The sequence below is a fragment of the Podarcis vaucheri genome (assembly GCF_965113315.1).
Source record: "Podarcis vaucheri genome assembly, chromosome: 2".
NCBI lineage: Eukaryota > Metazoa > Chordata > Lepidosauria > Squamata > Lacertidae > Podarcis > Podarcis vaucheri.
In genome coordinates this window covers 74,039,863-74,056,151 of record NC_138760.1, presented here as the reverse complement: position 1 = coordinate 74,056,151, position 16,289 = coordinate 74,039,863, and the positions used below count along the sequence as shown (strand labels likewise).

At 46.3% G+C, this 16,289-nt stretch overlaps 1 protein-coding gene across 2 annotated transcripts in view; it reads right to left on the bottom strand.

Annotated features, from left to right (window-relative positions):
* Positions 1 to 4,885, bottom strand: part of FAM193B (family with sequence similarity 193 member B) — a 33,088-nt gene extending 28,203 nt beyond the window's left edge. Inside the window, exon 1 of one of the 2 annotated variants that reach the window (XM_082213364.1) lies at positions 4,659 to 4,885. In XM_082213364.1, coding sequence (XP_082069490.1) covers positions 4,659 to 4,826 — 168 coding nt within the window. In that variant the 5' untranslated portion in view covers positions 4,827 to 4,885. The remainder of the gene's footprint in view (positions 1 to 4,658) is intronic. The other variant, XM_082213365.1, reaches the window with a different exon arrangement.
* Between the last annotated feature and the right edge of the window lie 11,404 nt (positions 4,886 to 16,289).

The window sequence follows — 16,289 nt, the reverse complement described above, 5'->3', positions numbered from 1 at the left end:
TTTTTCTTAGTGCGGTAGTGGAAGCAGATACACCTGTGGGTTCTTCTTGCCACACTGCTTTTTAAGGCATAGCAGATCTGTCCCATTTGGTGTATATGGCAACCATTGCCTTCCAGTTTGCTGCTGGCCAGTTTCCAGCTTGCTGCAGAAGCCTGCAAACTGTAAAGGAGAGTGTGTGCACGTGTACAGCTGCATACGCCCAATTCATATGCACATACTTGAAGTTTTAGCTGAGCTGCAGGGACCAACAGAGAGAACAGAAAAGCTATCCTAAAATCTCCCTAGAGCTATACTGAAAAGTTTACATGTAGCTAGTTGCACTGTCCCTTTTGCAGAACACTTGGAGCATCCTAAAGTAACAGGCTGCCTACTGTTTGTCTTCTCCAATTCCCCACATTTCTGCTTTGCTCCAAGCATTAGACTCTGATTAGATGAATAAGCACTTGTTAGAGTAAATGAAACAATGTAAAGTCGTTTAAACACCTGAAAGCACAAAATAAAAGCTAGATGATATTCCTAACAAAACTTGCTAGGATAATATCCAATTGGAACGATTTATGTACCCTCATTTAATGCTTGGAACAAAGGCTCTGTGATTCAGGCAGGGCAAGGACAGCATAGGCACAAATCTATGCTAATGCGCTCAGCACCTCGGCCTTCTCTTTCTGCAGCTTAGGTTAACCTGCAGTAGAGCTACACATACCAGAAAGCTCTTCTGGAGTTTCCATCAAGGTTTCCCATATCAGCCGATTGAAGCTTCGTGGCTGGATATGTGAGATATAGTTAAGAAGCAGAAAGTATAGAACTTGTGATTCAGTGATTCTCTTCTCCCAAACCCATGTCTTAACTAGAGACAAGTGGCTTTGTGGAACAGTAACTCCTCTCAGAATTCAGGTGCTGCTGCTTTTTGTTCATTTATCAACAATGCTTTCTGTTTTATTTGCAATACATAGGTACTTCAGACACCACATGCAACTAAAAGCGTCTTTTGGTCTTTGTTCGCAGACTACCTCTCCAAACTGGATTTGGAAGCCTGCTCTGTGCTTAAGTTTCCACTGCAGGTTTGCATCACACTTCATTACACCGGGACAGTAAGAGTAACAGCTCTGTCCAAGCCACTGTAGCAATTGCTCTTAAGCCAGCAACAAGCTGGTCTTTCCAGTTACTATTTTGCGTCCCAAATACCAGGAACATAGAAATCACATAATTAGGAAACTGATTACAGTGCATCATAATGGGTTTTAACTAATATTTTTGTATTAGCCTATACCTGGCTGTTCCAACGCTAAGCCTTTTCCACTGGCTTCTACTTCTGTACTTATCTCTTGAAGATGCTCAAATATCCTCTGCGTGAACCTGTTGATCGGGGAAGCCTTTTCTGCCTTGAAAGTCATAGCTAGCATTAGACCCTTGGAAGTGTAGATAGCAGGGCTGCTTCGAGGTGCATCTTCCACAACTATGGAAGATGAGCAACTACACAGATGAGCAAGTTACTGAGTGTGGGGGTGGGGGTGGATTCAAGGGGTGGAATGGCTGAGATGCTCAAGGACCAGATCCCAGCCCCCAGTCATGAACTTATTGTCCCTTACTCCAGCATCTTGGCCAGGGGAGCTGTTCTTCTATCTACGAAGTGAAAAGTGAGGCTAGGAAAGTCATGTTCTTTGTTTCAGTGTGACAGGTCCGTCTACCAAACGAAACCAAGAAGCCGAAAGTGACTCCCTAGCATATTAGCACACCGTATCTTATAGAGTTGTGTTTCCCAAACTTGGGTCCCTAGCTGATGTTGGACTATACCTCCAATCAGCCCTGACCACTGGTCCTGTTAGCTAGGGATGTTGGGAGTTGTAGTCCGACAACAGCTGGAGACCAAAGTTTGAGAAACACTGTCTCAGAGGCATGTGAGAGGAGTGCCATGAGGCAAGAGGTTATGCCCTGTGCATCTCATATGGCATGGATGTTGGCCATCCTTGGTATAGACAAGACAGACAAACAGCACTCCTCTCCCCACCCGGCAACTCTCAAAGCTGCTGTGCTGCACCCTGACTTGACTTATCTGTTGCACACTTATGTGCTAGTCTCTTAAACCCAGTTCTCCGTAGAGAATACGTGCTCTAATAAGCAGCAAGGGAAGCACTCCCAACCAATTCCCAACCCTGCTACAGCACATCATAGTCTATTGTAGTCTCATTTATGTGATATTTGTAATCCTCTCATCTCTGAATAATGAAGTTGGCATATTTGCGGGGAGGGGGCAGATCAATGCTTGAATTACAGGCAGTCTAGAGGGGCCCCAGTTCTCTTTATTTGATGCTAACCCCCTCAGCCAGTTTTTACAAAACTAAAAAGGGATTCAAAGTATGATGTAACAGACGAATTGGATGAATTTTGTTAAAACTGTAATGATATAATTTTATCAATTTAAGTTTAAAAACTGAGAGGGGGAAAAGGCTACACTGAGGCGTGGTGTTTAAACAGGGAAAGTTGGGGGTGCGGGCTTATGACTTTCACTAGGGACCCTGTACCTTTTTGTCCATAACTTGAGCACCGGGGCAGATGAGACACAAACTTTCATGGAGAGAAACTACCTCTTAATCATTCCCACTGCATGCAAAAGTCTAGGAGACACAATCGGACAAAAAACGTTGACTACTGCGACTGGTGACCTGCTTGCTTACTTGCTAGCAACTCTGTATGATGATAGTTTGGGATTCTTTTATCCTGGGCCAGACACATGCCAGTCTAAGTGCACTGTATCCTATCCAGGGACAAATTTGCCACTGTGCCCGCTTCACCCACCAAATGGCTCGTTAGCCAGGCTAAAAAACAGGTGTGCAAACAAGAAGAGCGCTCTCTCCCTGCCCCGCCCCCTGAAAAAGGCTGAAAATGCCTTGCCGACTGGCACAGTCTATAGACAAGCCCCCACTTCCACATACTCTGTGTAACTCTGGCTGAGTCTCCTGCAGGTCTGCTGTCTGCCAACAGCAGCCTGGCTTCCCAGAAGGCTAATTCTACAATCCTTAGTTAACACAAAGCTGTCCTGAGGATTTGCCACCTCAGCGTACATGGCTAACAGTACAGAGACAGGAGCAGTTTCCCCAGTGCCCATAAGGGTAGCTGTTACCTATGCAGACTCAGGACCAAGAGACACACTGGAATGGATTTTGAACATCCTCCTCTGTCCATGCCAGGTTCTAGCTCTTTCCTTGGCTCAAACTGCATTCTGCTTGCAGCACAGCTCCTGTCCAATTGTCCCACAGTAACTCAGCAAAGCTCTGCAAATTCACCCAAATACCAACATCCAGCTGGAGAAACTCAATTCCTCTTGGAGGGCAGAGCATCACTTACACAGTGACCTTCTGTGGTGTACACTGGTCAGTGCTGTCTGCCATTAGTCTCATGTGTTCTCTGTCCACACATCTGCCCTTACCCTTCCAAAGTAGCCTTCTTGCAAGAAACATTGGATAGTGGCCATTTGTTGATTCCTGCATTGCAGGGGGTTGGACTGGATGACCCTAAGGGTCCCTTCCAACTCTACAATTCTATGGTGCTAGTTCATCTGAGCAAGCAACAATAGTTCCCTACTCTGATTTCTTGTTTAGTAGAAATGTAGACTGCACAAAGATTCAGTTGGCTGCCACCCCCTACCTACTGGGAAGGGATGCGTGCATATATCTGAAAACAGGACCGGGCACAATCTGAAGGACAAGATACAGCATGGTCGCAGGGCAAGGCCCCACTCAATTTTCAGCCCCACAAGAGAAGCAAATGAAATGGAAATGCTCAAAATGCAAACAGAAGATAAAGCTGCATATGCTAAGTACTAGTTAGTATTTGGGGGAAGGCCTGTCTTTCTATACCTGAGGAAGATGCAACAAGAAGCCTGAAAAGATGCAGCAAGCACAGAATGTATGGGTGCTCCAGCACCAAAAACTATAGAATTGGTGGTGCGTGGAACATATGGAATGGGGCTTTCATAAGTAAAGGAGAAGGGGACCTGGTCTAGCAGCCTTCTGCAGGCTAGGGTGGACTATAAATGCTCGGCGACTGTTGCATGCAAGCAAAAAGGTGGCCACTGCACACTGAAGGGGTATCGGTAAGTAGTGCACATAAGGATTGTGGATGTGGGACTATTTGTGGTTGGACTAGAGTAGATTTGAGTGCTGGGTGTAACAAGAGGGTGGGCAGACGAAGCGAGGGCTTGACATGAACAGAGGTGGGGATCTGGGCCTGACGGGCGCTGGATGTGGGGGAAGCAGGTGGCTTCAGTGTAAGGGGGGATAGGGAGAGAGCGAGCCACACACCCACCACACACACCCTAGGTCATGATCTAGACAGCTTGGATTCAAGGTGGATCTTGAGGTGACTGCACGGCGCACACTGGGTGCCGCTGCTGGATGTCTGGTGGCACTCGTGCAATGTGCTGCGGGAGCCGCATCCAGGAGGGCGATCCCAGTCGGCGGGGGCGGGGAGTGGGGGGAGGCGAACGGGGGGCACTTCGGGTGGATGGATCGGGGCGATCCGCGTGCAGGCGGACGTGTGCGGTCGGGGTTTCTGGGTGAAGGGTGGATCGCGCGCCGCAAATGGATGCGGGGCGAGCGGTCTAAGGGCAGCAGAGGGGTGTGGATGCAGGGCGGGATGTGGGCGCGCGCTCCCGGTACCTGTGAGGCTCTGCCCTGCTCCGCACTGCTCGCCGCCGCCGCCGCCTCGGGAGTCTCTGGAAGGCCGGGCCCGGCGGGGGGCGCGGGCGGCTCTGGGGGGGCTGCTCCCCCCGCCCGCTCCCGCCGCGCCCCGGCCGCGCCCACCGCCTTATTCCGCCTGCGAGTCATGCCCGTCCCGCGCCCCACGCTGCCGCGCTCTCGCCGCCGCCGCTAACACCGCTGTTGCTCCCGCCGCCGCCGCTAACGCCGCCGCCGCCGCCGCTGCTGCTTTCAGACAGGACAACAGCCAATATGGCGGCGCGGCCCGTCCGGCCCCTGCCCGCGGGGGGAAGCCTCCGCCGCCATCGCCGGAGCGGGCAGCGCCTGGGCAGCGCGCCCCCCAGCGGCTGGAGGAGGCGCCGTCCCTGGCAGAGAGCGCGTGTTCCCGGCTAGAGGCGCGGAGCTGGCGGAGGGGCCGAAGCGGGCCCGGTCTCTCCGGAGGCGGGAGCGGGGGGTGGCCCGGGGCGGAGCCGGAGTCTGCAACTCCGACGGGAGGCTAAGGTGGTCATTTGGGGTCACCAGGGCCCATTTAAAGGGAATCATGAGGAAAGCCTCAGCCGGAGCCCTCGGCCTTGTTCCACAGCATCTCCGACGAGCGCGGCGGTGCTGCAAACTTGAGCAATTCGCCTTTCTGCTCGCTGCAAGCCTCCCCTATGCAGGCCCGTCTCTGCTTCTCGCGGCTCCCCCACCCGCTGTCAGCAGTGCAGGGAGGGCACAAGGTGCAGATGTACCCCGCTGCCCCGGGTGTGTCTGAGCCTTAGCAGGTAACCTTAATTCATCACGTCTACGCGGGGATGTTAAACAACTGACACCGGAGTGTTGTGGTGCTCCGACATAGAATGGTGAAATCTCTGTATAATATATAAGCATCTAGTAAATTAAGTTTTCATGTATCTGAAAATACCTATTGCCAACAATACAATCGAATGGGGTTTTTTTTGGGGGGGGTCATATACCTACTGCAGTATAAAATTAATAAGGGAGGGGCATCGTTATAGATCTAAAAGGTGTGTGAAGTTGCATTTTAACAGGAAATAAAAGACTATCTGGAAACGATCAAATTATATATTTAGAAATAACTCTCATTTTGGTAATTTTTCAAATGTTTTTTAATGTTGTTAGTTATCTAGCAGATTAGTTGGAATAATTATTCTTAACCCCAAAATTAGAAATTTGTATGCTGTGTGTTCTAAATGTGGTTACAACTGCAGTCCAAATTTGGGACTTCTGAATAAGTGGCAAAGCACTGGCCAATCGCAAGAGGAGTCTGTCACTTGCAGCCATGATCTGGTCCTGACTTGCAGCATGGTAATGTTAACCTCTTCAGGAAGCACCTAGGAGGGAGGGGTGTGTGGAATAGAGATTAAGGCTGGAATGGAGTTTTGAAAGTGTACAGTACTGGTAGCCCTAGTGGTGTGGAGTGGAAGTGCCATTTGGGTAGCAAGTATCTACCCAATTGTGTTTAAAACATGTGCTGCCTTTTTAACATGTACAGTTAAAAAACATAGGTGCCACTGATAACTCTGTTGCATAGCACTTGCTACGTAACAGAACCCTGGGCTATGTGATATCCTAACACCTGAAATTTACTAAGGGTTTGGCTGCCAGAGCTGACACTGGAAGGAACTGCATGCATCAGAGCAATAAAGGAGAATTGTAAATCACGCCTACAACATGTGAAGCAGCCCCAAGTGAACTCAAACTAGTGGCAGATGTTTACTAGGAAGAAGAATAGCTCCATGTCACACTGATCTTTACAAAATAAAACCATTCTCCCAAACCAGTGCTTCAGGTAACAGAGGTACAATTTAGAAGTATCATGAAACTGCAAAAGAGCAATGATGTCTATTGGGTCTTACAAGATATACTGAGTGAAAGCAGAAAAGTGATCACTAATGAGAAAATAGATGCCTATAATGAAGTAGCAATCACCATCCTGAACAGCAGCTCAAAAAAAGAGAGCAAAAGCTAAAGTATTTTTTTCCAGAGTAATAATAACAATGCAATATATATTAACAAGCTGGAAGAAAAGCAAGAGTCTTCCCAGAAAGAACTGCTGTATATTGTACTCTTGGAATTATGAACAGACTGGGAGGGCCATGTTTTCATGGGTGTGCTGGCCTTTTGGTATACACCAGAGGGCACTGTCCCTTCACTTCTGGCAACATAAATACAACTTGCCTTACTAGTGTATCTTTCAGCCTTCATTAATTTTATGGACATTGGCCAAATGCAGACTGAAGTATTAGAGTCCTGTCCCTTCCATTTTGGGAAGCAGCTGGCTATTTTGAAATGCACTATTTCGTACAAAATGAGCAGAAATTAGCTATTTTGTACGAAAGGTGTTTCAAAAGACATTTTTGGATCTACACATGCCTCCTAATGGCCCAATTGATTTTATTTCAATATCTGCTTTTGCCAGTGCCTTTAAATTCTTTCAGGCTATGTGATCTTCATCACTAGCTTCTCTTCAGTGCTTCCTGCTAGCCCAGCCATCCACCTTCTCCTAAAAGAGCAACTCTAGGGGCTCATCCACATGGGAATTTAATGTGGATTTGAAACTGCATGTGCCTTGGTTTTGGGGCGTTGTCCACATGACGTTCTCCCCATTCAACTGACAGCCTATGGTTCTTCAACGCTAAACTTGGATTTTCATATCAAGGTGAAATCCAAAATGGGAGAGTAATTTCAATATAAAATTGTTTGTTTCCTGATTGTGAATGCACGTGGAGCACATTTTGTGGGTGGGCCTTCGACATGTTTCTCTGGTGCCATCTATTGCCACCATCCACCCACTTCCATTTTGCTTCCATCAGCTGATAGGGAAGGATGCATGCTCCCAGTATCATTGTTTTTGAAATTTTAAAACAACTGTTTTGCACAGAAGAGATCTTGCACAAAACAGCTGTATTAAAAATAAAAATTGCCCTTGCAAGTAGAGGAGGCGGTGAAGGAATAGGGGAGGAAAGGAAGCAGCAGCCTTTCATGTGAGTGACTCCAAATCCTTGCTGGGCTTGGAACAACAGAGGTCTTTAAAAATATTTTTACAGTTTTGTGCAAATCTGGAATATTAGGAAACTTGTATTTCAAATATACATCCCAGGAAGCACCAAGATAGATTTTGAAAGTACCTACTCCTGTGTGGACAAAGGCACACAAACCTGCACACAGAAACAGTGACCCAAATACGCAGGAATGTGTGGACACAGTCTGCTTCTTTTTGTTCTGAATACGATAACCAACTTGATAGAACAACAGTTTTTCAGAGACCCTAGTTTGAAAATGTTTGTGCAGTGACTTGTCTCCAACTTCTCTGTAACAATGCTTCCCAATAGACCTCTGGGCTTTCATAGCTTCTTTCCTCCAAACAAAAACAAAGCTTTTATTTTTCATCCCTAAGTGTCCCATAATGATTACATCCCGGTCATATTACCAATTGGCTATATACCTATCGCATTTCTCTGTAGTAACAACTACATGAAGACATCTTTAATGCTTCAGTAAAGCAATGTCCAATAGGCTGCCTTTAAACTCTGAGTTGCCATCACCTTGTGACAAGCTGTATCCTACCCAACTGTAGGATTCTTCCCGCACTCACAATTAGCTTAGAAGGGTACAGTAAGTGTCATTGACAATAGGAGTGACTCCCAAGCAGACTAAGGCATAGAATCTTAGAGTAGGAAGGGACCCAAGGGACATCTAGTCCAACCCCCTGCAATGCAGGAATCTCAGCTAAAGTATCCGTGACAGATGGTCATCCAATCTCTGCTTAAAACTTCTAAGGAAGGAGAGTCCACACCTCTTGTGTGAGTCTGTTCCACTGTCAAACAGCTCTTACTGTCAGAAAGTTTTTTTGAATGTTTAGTCAGAATCTCTTTGCTTGTCACTTGAAGCCATTGCCTCAAGTTCTACCCTCCAGAGCAAGAGAAAACAAGCATGCTCCCTCTTCCATATGACAGAACTTCAGATATTTGAAGATGGCTGTCATATCTCCTCTCGGTCTCCTCCAGGCTAAACATACCCAGCTACTTCAAGCGTTCCTCATAAGACTTAGTTTCCAGACACTTGATCATCTTGGTTGTCCTCTTCTGCACACATTCCAGCTTGTCAACAGCCTTCTTAAATTGTGGTGCCCAGAACTGGACACAGTACTCCAGGTGTGGTCTGACCAAGGCAGAGTAGAGTAGTACTATTACTTCCTTTGATCTGGACACTAGACTTCTGTTGAGGCAGCCTAGAATAGTGTTATCTTTTTTTGATGCTGCATCACACTATTGTCATGTCTTAAGAGCTGCTTCAGGCTCCCTCTGCTGAATGAACAAAGCAAATATTTGTTGTTTTTAAAAGTGATTGGTAGCTATTTTGAAAGAGGGGGCTGTCAGTAAGCAAGGACAGGCCTACCCCTCTAGACGTGTGAGGATAGTATTGCTGACCAGGATGGCTGTAGATAATTGAAGATGCATCACAGCAGTTTCAGCTGGATGCCAAAGGTGGCAATAAGCAGAATTGTTGCAGGAAATGTTGCAGGCATATTTTAACCACCAGGGGGCTTACCTTGCAGGAAATGGGAAAAAAGAGAGTGGAAGAACACCATACGAACATAATAAAGTCATACCTCATGTTACATCCGATTTATGTTACGTTCTTTCAGGTTACGTCCTGCGGTGATCCTGAAGTACCGGAAAGGGTTACTTCTGTATTCTGCTCTGGTCAGACCACACCTGGAGCACTGTGTCCAGTTCTGGGCACCACAATTCAAGAAGGACACTGACAAACTGGAACGTGTCCAGAGGAGGGCAACCAAAATGGTCAAAGGCCTGGAAACGATGCCTTATGAGGAACGGCTAAGGGAGCTGGGCATGTTTAGCCTGGAGAAGAGGAGGTTAAGGGGTGATATGATAGCCATGTTCAAATATATAAAAGGATGTCACATAGAGGAGGGAGAAAGGTTGTTTTCTGCTGCTCCAGAGAAGCGGACACGGGGCAATGGATCCAAACTACAAGAAAGAAGATTCCACCTAAACATTAGGAAGAACTTCCTGACAGTAAGAGCTGTTCGACAGTGGAATTTGCTGCCAAGGTGTGTGGTGGAGTCTCCTACTTTGGAGGTCTTTAAGCAGAGGCTTGACAACCATATGTCAGGAGTGCTCTGATGGTGTTTCCTGCTTGGCAGGGGGTTGGACTCGATGGCCCTTGTGGTCTCTTCCAACTCTATGATTCTATGATTCTATGATTCTGGGTTTCGCTGCTCGCGCATGCACAGATGTGCAAAATGACGACATGCGCAGAAGTGGCAAATTGCAACCCGCGCATGCGCAGACGCGCCACTGCGGGTTGCATGCCTTTCATGTTGTGAATGGGCCTCTGGAATGGATCCCATTCACAATCAGAGGTACCACTGTAGCCCTTCTGAATCAGACCAAAGACCCATCTAGTCCATCTCAACCAGATGCAGGACATGAGCACAACAGCCCTCTCCCACTTGTTCTCTCCAGCAGCTGGCATTCAGAGACCTGCTGCCTCTGACAATGGAGGTAGAACATAGCCCTCATGCCTAGTAGCAAGGAGAGATTGAAGTCTGTTGTGTTACCTTGCTGTACCACATGTCGTTTATCCACAAGCAGGGATGTGGATGTTCTAGAAAACGTTGCGTCAGTAAAATTTTCGTGAAAGTTTTCTGCTGCCTTAAATTGATAAGGATCTGTACCACCATATATTTATTTCACACTTTAAAATAATGATAATAATTGTATGCCACATTTGTACACTATATGGATTGGATTTTTTTTTCCAGTACCCAAAAGTTTTTACTGAAATAATTGAATAGGAAATAAAATCAATAAAGTGCACTACATGTTGTTTCAATGATATATTCAAACAGATTTAAAGTGTTGGTTGGATTTTCACTGGAGCACTTGGAAAATCATTAGGGTTTTTTTTATTCTTTATTGAAAAATAAAAAGTACAAAATAACAAGTGCACAGAGCAAAGTAAGAAGAAATAAGCAATAGTACCCATGAAGAAAACAACAACAAAGATATTGTGTTCATTACAAAAAAGGGGGGGGGGACTTCTTATTGTAGTTAACCAGATCATTGTAAGACTTGCTAATGTCATATATTTCCTTTATATTATTTAGATTTTGAGGGGGGAAACGAAGGCACTGAAAACTCTGCAGCCAGCTTTGAAAACTTTTGATTAGTACTACAGTGGTAGCTCAAGTTACAAACGCCTCAGGTTACAAACACTTAAGGTTACAAACTCCGCTAACCTGGAAGAGTTACCTTGAGTTGAGAACTTTGCCCCAGGTTGAGAATGGAAATCATGTGCCGGTGGCACAGTGACAGCAAGGGGCCCTTATTAGCGAAAGCACGTCTCTAGTTAAGAACAGTTTCAGGTTAAGAACGGACCTCCGGAACTAATGAAGTTCGTAACTAGAGGTACCACTGTGTATCCACTGCAGTTGTTTACTCATCGTGAGATCAATCCAAGGGTGGTTGAGTTCATGGGAGAGCAATTGCCACATCCGGAACCCTTCTTGCTGGCCAGCTGTGGCCAGAGCGGGAGGGTGAACCTTTTCCTTCTCCTCCCTGGCCTTATGTTGAATCCAGTGGGAGAGAAATTACTTTCCCAGCCTTAGGGCTTCTGTTGTTTCTGGCCCTCCCTGGAGGTGTGAGACAATGGTGACTGATGCCCACTGAGACTGGTAGGGCAGAAGGCCAACAGCAGGTGGAGCCCAAGTCAATGACAGGCAGAGCCAACTAATTCCAGTTTTGTCCCCCTTCTTCCTCCTCAGCTGAGATCTACAAGGGAAACACTGAGACTAAGGAGGAGGAAGCTGATAAGGCAGTGCTACACCCTGCATTGGTTATAAGTAACAAAGGCAGGTGGGTGGAGGCTGACTGAAGGGGGGCTGAGGTTGGTGGGACTGTCCGAATGGACCAGCCTCCACTGGGGTGGGAGCAACAAGGGTGCTGGAGATCTTCCAGATCCATAGCCAGATCCACACACACATCACGGGTGGAACATCAAGAGCAGGATGTCACTGCCTACAGCTTAACTGGACAACCTTGAAATAATTTACTTGTGAAAATATGTGTTTGTTTTAAAAAAAATTCAAAAAGCTTTGTATGGTTTTGTTAATATTCTGTTGGGTGGCTGGGGAAACCCAGCCAGATGATTGAGGTATAAATAAATTGTTGTTGTTTACCTCCACCTTTTGAAGGAATGGATGAAAAATCTAAACAACAACAACATAATTATGAGTGCTGGCCCACTGGCAGCCGCCTTCTTCAACAGGGGAGTAGCACATGGTAACATTGAATAGCCTTTAACCTGCCTGGGGAGTGCTTGGCCCATTACTAATGAATTTTATGAAAATTCATTTCTAAAAATGGAAAACTTTCCAAACCTCCATCACCTTGCACAAATGATTAAAGAATTCCTGCCCTGAGTAGCCTGATTCTTATAATCATGTGATGAGCTTCTGGAGATGATTCTTTGCTCATCTGAGATGCGTCTAGAGACACAGGCTGATTTAAATACTATGCTTTTTATAAAATTGCAGTCAGAGAAATACAGGTAATCATGCTCAAAGCATATATATGTGTGTGTACTCATATTTTTTAGTTAACAATATTGAAACTGGAAACAAAAGTACTATCCAGTCTAGTAGTGTTTACATAAACCTCTAAAATGGTGAATAGCAACCTCCTTATCAATAATATTTTACCAGTTACAGCAGCTGCTCACCTCTTAACACAATTCCTTGGGTTATTTTAAATTGGTAGTGAGAAACCTCTGGTCCACCAGGCCTCCCACTTTGGCCCACAGCATAGTTTGGGCTAAACCACATACACCTGTGCATCACCTAACCTCACTGAACCTGCAGAGGAAATCTGAAAAGGACCAGCAGTGCACTCTTAAATGTGCTCCCAAATCCTCCTTTCCAGCTGCTGTTACAATTGCAGAGAAAGAGAAATGTGCCAAATTACTGCACACTTCCTATTCTTCTTTCACAGGTGTGGTTTGTTCAAAGGAAGATTCTGCTTTTGCAGTCAAACTTGAATTCAAACTGGGCTGGCTAGGAAGGATCGGGAGCATGCTTCAGAATGCGCTCCCATTCTTCCTTTGAAACCACATTGCCTGTTGTAAATTGAGACAGGATTTTGATAACTGACACCTGAGATTAAGGGGTGGGGCAAGTCAACCCAGGCTCCTGTCACGTTTCAGTGGTGTTCAAAGTTGATCAATTAACCGCATTCCTTAAAAGAATAGCTGCAGCCCAATGGAATGATGTGCACTGATAGAACATAATGGGACTTAAAAGCCGTTGGAGGGTGGGATTAGTAGAGAAAAGATACTTCCAAGATCCTATCAGGAAGCTGAAACCAGCTACTAGAGAACTAATTCCTGCTTCCCTGCACTGCTGTTGAGTTGTATTTCTGGACAAGTACAAGTACCTGTGTCACCATTTCCCATAAACCACGCTGACTTCCTGTCAAGCACACCCTCAGGATATGAGAAGCAGAGACAAATATTGCTTTCCTTGGAATTCAGCTTCTAGTCAAAAGAGCCACACACGCCCACAGTGTGCTGGACACGTGCTGGTATTTTATTGTTATTTATATCCCACTCCCCCCCCCCAGGAAAAACGCAGCGATGTTGGGGGTGGGGGTTACTGTAGCTCTGCCCCACCACCGGCTTTTCCTGCAGGAATCTAAATGAGCATGAACTGAAACTAGTTTCGGTAGACTTCTCATTTTCACAGCAGAGATGATACCCAATATTTTAATTTTCTCCATTTTAAACCCACTCCCCCTTGATGTGCCCAATAGAGGGGACAAACAATGTTTATGGCCAGCTTTTATCTCACAGGCCTTTTCCTCCAGCTGGTGCTCAATGACCTGGGGTTGTTGCTTATAGCACCTTACCATCTTAGATACCATGGCAAGCAAGCAGAATCATCTTAATACCAAACTACTCCAGATATACTTAATGGAATTGTGGTATTCAACTATCTTACATAAAAATATCAAGTGACATCTTCAGTAACATTCATACTTGCGCTGTGCCATCAATGCATTGTAGATCCAGCCTCTGGTCATGGAGGGCAGGAACCCCCCAGGAGCAGCTGTCTGGCAATTTAGATAGGAAGTGAAAGTGGTGAGGTTTATAACACCACACAGTAGTGGCAGCAGCTCTTCCTTCCACCTGTCTTATCTGCAAAACATCCAATTGGTCAATAAACTCCCATTGCCAGCAAAGCCCCCAGAGCAGAACTTGCGTAACTACTTCAGGAAATGCTACATAATTACCTATGGGACAGTGAATACAGGTACCTGTAAAGAGAAAAATCCGTTTTAGTGTTTAATAGCAGCAGGTAGTTTGAAACCACATAACCCTAGCTGGCATTGTTCAAATACGTATTTTATAGCTGCTTACCTCACCAAAAGCCATAATTCCATGTACAATTTTTTCTCTCTCTCTGCATATGTGTATATCTTCCTATACAGTTGTACCTTGGGTTAAGTACTTTATTCGTTCCGGTGGTCCGTTCTTAATCTGAAACCATTCTTAACCTGAAGCATCACTTTAGCTAATGGGGCCTCCTGCTGCCGCTGCGCCGCCGGAGCGCAATTTCTGTTCTCATGCTGAAGCAAAGTTCTTAACCCGAGGTACTATTTCTGGGTTAGCGGAGTCTGTAACCTGAAGCGTCTGTAACCTGAGGTACCACTGTATACATAAAAATGTAATGCTGTCCTCACTATCAGCCCTCTTTGGAAGAATTGTTGTGCCACATCGCAATCCTGGAATTGCATGAAGTCAGGGGAGGGGAGGGAGAAAAGAGAAGGCAGGTTTAAAAACAGGTTTTAAACATCAACAGAAGCTTGAATAAAGGAAACAGAGATAAAATGTGATAATAAACAATGGCTGAGGCATCAGGAGAGTATATTCATCTTAAAGATACAGTAACAACTCACTGAATGGGGTGGGGAATCTTCTGCAATGTGTGTTTGTTAAACAAGGTCTCTAGAGTCTGTTTTAAAGGCCAAGGCACAGCATGTGGATTAATAATACAGTGTTTTAGAAGATGCCCCCCCCCCAGCACCCACCTGAATATCCACAGCATGTCCCCATAGAGCTAGCATTAGGAGGCAAGCATTTCCAGGGAAACATAAGCCCTGGCAAACCTGTAGGCTCTCCCTCCCGCCTGCATATCTTCCTCTGATGCTGGTTTAGGGAGCCAACAAGGCATCAGATATCTAACCTCATCTGTTCCTGCCTTTTCACTGGCAGTACTCTGTAAGAGAAGCTGAAATCCAACTGGGGCAGCTTTTCCTGTTGCTGCATCTCCAGTTAAGAAAGAAGGTAATTGGGGGTACGGTTCTTATATCCGGTTCCTATACAGTGGTACCTCAGGTTACATACGCTTCAGGTTACAGACTCCGCTAACACAGAAATAGTACCTCGGGTTAAGAACTTTGCTTCAGCATGAGAACAGAAATTGTGCTCCGGCAGCGGCGCGGCGACAGTGGGAGGCCCCATTAGCTAAAGTGGTGTCTCATGTTAAGAACAGTTTCAGGTTAAGAACAGACCTCCAGAACGAATTAAGTTCTTAACCCGAGGTACCACTGTACAGTATTAAGAAACACACTTGTCTCTGGCTGCTTCCCTCTAATTTATATGGCAAATATTGGCAAAATGAAGTGAAATGAAATGGTGACTGTGTGTGTGCTCACATTCTCTGTGTATGTATTGCCTGGTTGTTTATTCTGTGTTGATAAGGTTGTTGTAGCCATCATAAAGGACAATAAAGAAAGAACAAAGGATCATAAAGCTAGGAAATAACAAATCCTGTTTTTAAAACAAACATACAACTGAAGTTTGAAGCTGGAATCAGACCTCAGGGCATGTTCTGAAGGGACAAGATGCAGTAAAGTGAAAACTCGGCAGGTCTAGATTGAGTCTGTCGGTGCCTGGATGGGAGAAAGCCCTCTGGAGTGGAGGAAAAAGCAGGACACAGAAAGGTAGCAAACGAAATAATATATCGTGCCCCCCTTCCGAAATGGCGCCCCTAAGCCGGGCACATCGGCGCGTCCTCTCGTATCTACCTACCCCAGGTGCCCGGCACCCAGCTGGGATACCAGCCCCGCCAAACAACCCCCCTGAAAAGGCAGCCCCGCGAGGGCGGACAGACAGAAAGGACTTTGGAGCTCGAGCATCATCGCAATAAGATCTCTTTTTCCAAACTCTGAGGGCCCTCTCCAGGGATGCCCACTTGAATAAAATAGAGGGGGGCAGGTAAGCCCCGCCCCGCATAATCGATCACATGATGAGGTGCAAGCACACTATTTGAATGGCAATGCCCATAAACTTTGGGGTGGTCCGGCCCCCTCAAATATTTTATGGCCCTCTCGGAAGGCGGAAAGTTATTCCCGACCCCCTCCCCGCTCGCTCGCCCCCCCCTCTCGGAGACTAGTGTTGTTCCGCACGTTTCGCAGGGAGCCGTTGGCGTCCTCCTGCTCCGCGAGGTGGGCGGAGACCCCACGCCGCCCCTTCGAGGCCGCCAAGTCGCGTGCGCGCGCGCGC